The 6,000-nt window shown below is 38.8% G+C and overlaps 1 protein-coding gene across 1 annotated transcript in view; it reads right to left on the reverse strand.

The window, feature by feature from the left end:
* Nucleotides 1–6,000, reverse strand: part of BRIP1 (BRCA1 interacting protein C-terminal helicase 1) — a 174,700-nt gene extending 168,700 nt beyond the window's left edge. Inside the window, exons 1-3 of the mRNA XM_003278472.4 lie at nt 5,754–6,000; nt 3,924–4,046; nt 1,979–2,090 (exon numbers count right to left, since the gene is read on the reverse strand). Of these exons, the coding sequence (XP_003278520.3) occupies nt 1,979–2,090; nt 3,924–4,016 (205 nt within the window). The 5' untranslated portion in view covers nt 4,017–4,046; nt 5,754–6,000. The remainder of the gene's footprint in view (nt 1–1,978; nt 2,091–3,923; nt 4,047–5,753) is intronic.

Raw genomic sequence — 6,000 nt, forward strand, 5'->3', positions numbered from 1 at the left:
ATATTAAGATTTATCTAAAATTCAAGAACGGATTGAAACAAGGACCTAAAGTATATTCTTAATTACTACTCTTTCCCTAAATGAAGAATTTGAAAGTTCAGTATATTAAATAATAATCTAACACATAAGGGTTAAATCATTCCCCACATTATACTTATATTTCAAATAGAAACATGTTTTTTGATGTATTAATTCTGATACTTGCATCAAAATACATTTTAAGGTCAATATTCAAATCAACAAAATAGGTAATTTTAGTGCCTAAATATAATACCAAATTGTAATAAGTTTACATTGTGTGCCTACATTGTATACAAATGTACAATTCATATACCCCCAAAAAAGTTAAATAATTTATTTTTAAAAATAATCAGTATTGACATTGTTTTCCCATTTGTACCATATAAATATTCCTAATTCTGTTTTCCAGACATCTGCCATTAAGACCTGAAGTTAGTACCGATAAACTCATTTTTCCCAAAATTAACATCAGTGAGAATCAAAATGAACCAAAAGCTTATGAAATATTTACTTTTCTTTTTTTTTTTTTTTTGAGACAGAGTTTCGCTCCTGTTGCCCAGGCTGAAGTGCAGTGGCGCAATCTCGGCTCACTGCAACATCCACCTCCCAGGTTCAAGTGATTCTCCTGCCTCAGCCTCTCGAGTAGCTGGGATTACAGGCACAGGCTACCTCGCCTGGCTAATTTTGTATTTTTAGTAGAGATGGAGTTTCTCCACGTTGGTCCGGCTGGTCTCAAACTTCCAACCTCAAGTGATCCACCTGCCTTGGCCTCCCAAAGTGCTGGGATTACAGGCGTGAGCCACTGTGCCCAGCCTTAATATACTCTTATTAGTAACAAACATTTCATTTTAAAAATGTATATTATATATATATATACACCTATATACACATACATACATACATACATACACATACCATGTTTAACCTCAAATTCTCCTAATACCTTTAGGTTAAAGCCATCTAATGTAACTAAAATGTATCCAATATTATATTTCTGATTCATTATGTAGTTTATATAGTCTTTCATGAAAGTAAATATTAATAGGCATTTGTTAGCAAACAAAGTAAAAATAGCTTGGCCTGGTGGCTCATGCCTGTAATCCCAACTACTTAAGAGGCTGAAGCAGGAGAATCACTTGAGCCCGGGAGTTTGAGGTTACAGTGAGCTATGATCACATCACTATGCTCCATCCTGGGTGACTCCACTCAAAAAAAAAAAAAAAAAAAAGGAAAAGTAGTGGGAAGTAATATAAATTCATACAAACAATATTATACTAAATTTGTGTTTATCTGGCATTTAAACAAGTAGAAAGATCAACTAGAATGTATTCTTTTTTATATATTCCATGTGCTAATGTTATGAGAAAGGAACAGGTAAGCAAATATATTAAAGAATTCCCCCCCCCAAAAAAGCAATTAGTATGTGTTATAGCATCATGACAGCCCATCTCTTGCATCTTTTACATACAAATTATCATCTAATTATTTTCATAATGATAACTCTAAGCATCCAAAACTTTGTTTGTTTGTTTTCTGTCACCCAGGCTGGAGTGCACAATCACAGCTCTCTGCAACCTCGACCTCCTGGGCTCAAGCGATCCTACCACCTCAGTCTCCCAAGTAGCTGGGACTACAAGTGTACATCACCATGCCTGGCTAATTGATTGTCAATTTTTGTAGAGATGGGGCATCACTATGTTGCCCAGGCTGCCAAGTCTTTATGTACTTTCCGACTCATCAAAAGACTAAATTATGTTCAATACTATTTTAGCATTACTTAAACACGTTTTGCTATATTGAAACTCTTTTGGAAGATGTATAACTTATTTTAAAGAAACATCTTTAAACGAATATTTAAGTTAGTGACAGCATGGCTGAACCAGTCTGGATAAAGAATACTGTATTGTATTTTTTCAGATCCCAGTAAGCAACCTGAAGATATCAAGCAACTACTTACCACTAAGAGATTGTTGCCATGCTAAAGCAGAACAAAGTAAGGCTAAGCTTTTTCCACTTCCTGTGGGACTCTCCAACAAACAATGTTGCTTACTATTTAATCCTCTGAGAATCTATGAACACAGAAACCAATGAAAAAGATTAATAAACATATTAACTTTATAAAGGTCTCTCTCCATCTGAAGTATAAATAGAACAGCAAGGAGAAGTGAGATTGCACTCCAGGGAACACAACAATAGCAGAAGGAACACGTATTTAGTTAAATCCAAACTGTATCCCTTTACACCTCTCCCTAAGATTATCTTAACAAAATATCAAGCACAAGAGAAGAAAAGAGCAATCTGTGCCAGAATCGTGCAAGAATCAATGATTTCTGTAAAACCAGAATACATTACTACCTATCAATATCTTTGATGAAAACTTAATGAAGGATACTGCTAGTGAGAGTACAAATTGTTACAATTACTTGGTAGAGAAATAAACAATTTCTTATAAAGTGAAGATGCCCAGGTCCAGCAAGTCCAGTTCTATCTGTACACCCAAAACCTTTCCCACATGAACACAAGGAAACATGCATAAGAAAGTTCACAGCAGCAGCCAGGCGCAGTGGCTCACACTTGTAATCCCAGCACTTTGGGAGGTCAAGGCAGGTGGATCATTTGAGGTCAGGAGTTCGAGACCAGCCTGGCCAACACGGTGAAAACCCATCTCTACTAAAAATACAAAAATTAGCTGGGCGTAGTGGCGCATCCCTGTAATCCCAGCTACTGGGGAGGCTGAGGCAGGAGAATAGCTTCAGCCTGGGAGGCAGGGGTTGCAGTGAGCCAAGATCACGCCGCTGCACTCCAATCTGGGCGACAGAGTGAGACGCTGTCTCAAAAAAAGAAGAAAAAAGAAAGTTCACAGCAGCATTGTTTGTAATTGCAAAAGAATGTAAACAACCTAAATGTCCACCAATAAGAAAATGGACAGATAAATTCTGGTATATTCATCCAATGGAATTTATACAACAATTAAAATGGATTAAGAATCAACAGGGCTGGCTGGGGGCGGTGGCTCACGCCTGTAATCCCAGCACTTTGGGAGGCTGAGGCAGGCAGATCACGAGGTCAGGAGATCGAGACCATCCTGGCTAACACGGTGAAACTCCGTCTCTACTAAAAATACAAAAAAATTTGCTGGCCATGGTGGCCGGCGCCTGTAGTCCCAGCTACTCGGGAGGCTGAGGCAGGAGAACGGCGTGAACCCGGGAGGCGGAGATTGCAGTGAGCCAAGATCGTGCCACTGCACTCCAGCCTGGGTGACAGAGCGAGACTCTGTCTCAAAAAAAAAAAAAAAAAAAAAAGAATCAACAGGACTATACATTAAAAATAATGCTAAGTTAAAAAACTCAAGTTCTGCATGAAAGACAAGGTACAGTATCACATCAATGCACAGTTTAAAATATGTAAAATAATATTCTATATTGTTTATGGAGACATAGATATATAATAAAAGTATAAAAACATGGCTAGGAAAGGAAAAGAACAAATTCAGGATACTAATAATCTTGTTACCAGTAAGTAAGATATGAAGTACATATGGCAAAATAGATTTAACAAAACTGGAAAGCTGGTTTACTCAAATTTGTATATTAATTTTCTACATGATCCAAACAAAACAATGGTGAGTATTCTGTGTAAAAGATAGTAAATACTCTATAGAAAGCAGTTTTTCATTAAAAGTACAGAAATTCCAAATGAGCTGAGAACATTTTTCAGAATGTTCTTCTTTGCCTTAACCACAGATATATACAGTTTAGCTGCAATCAGTAGTTTCCCAGAGGTTAGATGTTCTTCCAAGTGAACCCAGAAAAGATTCTCCATTTACTGAGAATATGAATGCAGTCACATACTCAATGTACTTTATGGGTCATAAGTATCTATAGCTTAATAAAAATACTTACAGAATTCATCATAGCAAGCTGTGACGGGTAAGCTTTATAAGGAAAGTAAATCTTCACCCCACCAATTGTATATTCAGACCACACTGAAGACATAGTGCTTTCCTGCTTATTTCAGATTCCTAACTACAACAGAAATGAAAATGGCAAATATTGAGACACGCCTTTCAAAGAAAAGCAGGGAACAAAACTAAGAAATCTGGAAATAAAAACTGGAATTAATAAAAGTATAAACAAAACAAATGGAAACAAAATAATGTCCTAGTCTCATAAATCACAGTGGTCAAGAGCATGTCTTAGAGTCTAACAAATCTAGATTTGTATCCTTCACTCTGCCAGGTATTAGTTGTGTGACTTTGGTAAAGTTAGTTACCTTCTCTAAGCCACAGTGACTGCATGTACCCCATAGGATTGTGGTAATGATTAAGTGAAATAATGTGCAAATATGATAAAGTACATACCAGATTAAACATGAGATCTTGTAACAGTTAGATCAGATGTAATCAACCTACAGAAACAAGTAAGTTCCTGAGGACTCCCTCTGTACAACTCCGTAGCACCACTCTTTCTCCCGTTCTTCCCCTTTGTGTTACCCCTTTCTGCAGTCCTCCAGTTAGAAGAAAAAAGCTGTGGACCAGAAGTCAGGAAGCACAGGTTCTATACCAGGTTTTGGTACAGTGCCTGGTATGTTATCTTTGACTCAGATATGTTATCTTTGACATATCTTTTTACTTCTCTAGTCTAAGATCCTTACCTGTGATAACCCCTAATTTAATTTAAAGGCTGTTGTAAGAAAGAGAATGCCTTGGCACATAGTAGGCACTCAAAAATGTTATTTGAAGGTCAGTAGAGTATTACAGAAACAGGATGGGCTTTGGAGTAAGGCAATCCTAAGTTTGAATTCCACTGTGTGAATCACTTAACTTCTCAGAGCTTGTTTCTCCACATATGGAATTGAAATACTACTTACCTGACAGGGTTTTTATGAAAATTAGCCAGGGCAGAATGTACCTAACCCAGGATCTGACACAGATGAGGATCACTTTAATCCTCACCTCTTCTAAACCACTTTTCTTAACCTAGGATCCACGGATGTAATTCAGAGACAATGACCTCTTGAAATTGCAAGCATAAGTTTCTGTACATGGTTGCATTTTTCTGAAGAAAACGTCCATAGATTTCTCTTCCCGTAAATATATCTCAAGGAAATCAAAATAGCGGGGGAAATTACATGCATTGTTATTAAATACGGAATTATTTGCGGTCGTGGGAAAAAATTGTAAATTCAATCTGGGGACGAAGAGATGGTTAAAATAGCAATTCAGTAGATTATGAAGCCAATAATAACATTCACCACTGCTTGTGTGTTCCAAAAGAAGAACCATTATTCTAGGGTATTTTCCAGCTCTTAACATTTTGCGATTCTATCTGTAAAGCTCTGAGAATGAGGTATGGTGGAATCTAACCTTTTAATATGAATCAGCAACTCAACGCTGGCCTAGTTACTCAGATATAATCTAGAAATTAGCCCGTCCTGTACCCCGGCTGTGGCAACAATAGTGTCAAAATGGGGTAGCTTCCCCCAAACATTGCATAAAGGATAAACACACCCCTCTGCCTCCCGCCAAGAATTAACGCAGCGCCCGGGCTAAGAACAGGCCTGCGTTCAAAGGAGGTAAGGATAGGCTCCCTCCTCAGGTTTTCTGCCCCGTATCTCCCTCCTCCCCGAGCCAGTTGAGATCCCCGAGGCCCTGGTGATCCAGTCACCACCGATGGGCCTGCAGGCGGTGCAGAAGGAATCAAGCCCTTTCCGTTGACTTCCCTCCGACTTGCCTGTCTGGAGGGAAACCGAAGCAACGCTCTGAGCTCCGATTCACTGAAGAAAAGGAAACCGACTTCTGAGAGCAAATAAAGCGGAGCCCTGGAAGAGAAGAAAGGGCACGAGCCCTTCCTCCTCCCTCTTCCTGGCGGGGCTGCTACTTCCCCGGCCTGGTGTGCAGGCTTGAGGCCGCCGTATCTTTCCTCGACTCCAGCACTCACCAGACCCTTCAACCACACAGCCCGAGACGAATTCCCGCCT

This window comes from Nomascus leucogenys, chromosome 14 (assembly GCF_006542625.1).
Source record: "Nomascus leucogenys isolate Asia chromosome 14, Asia_NLE_v1, whole genome shotgun sequence".
Taxonomy (NCBI): domain Eukaryota; kingdom Metazoa; phylum Chordata; class Mammalia; order Primates; family Hylobatidae; genus Nomascus; species Nomascus leucogenys.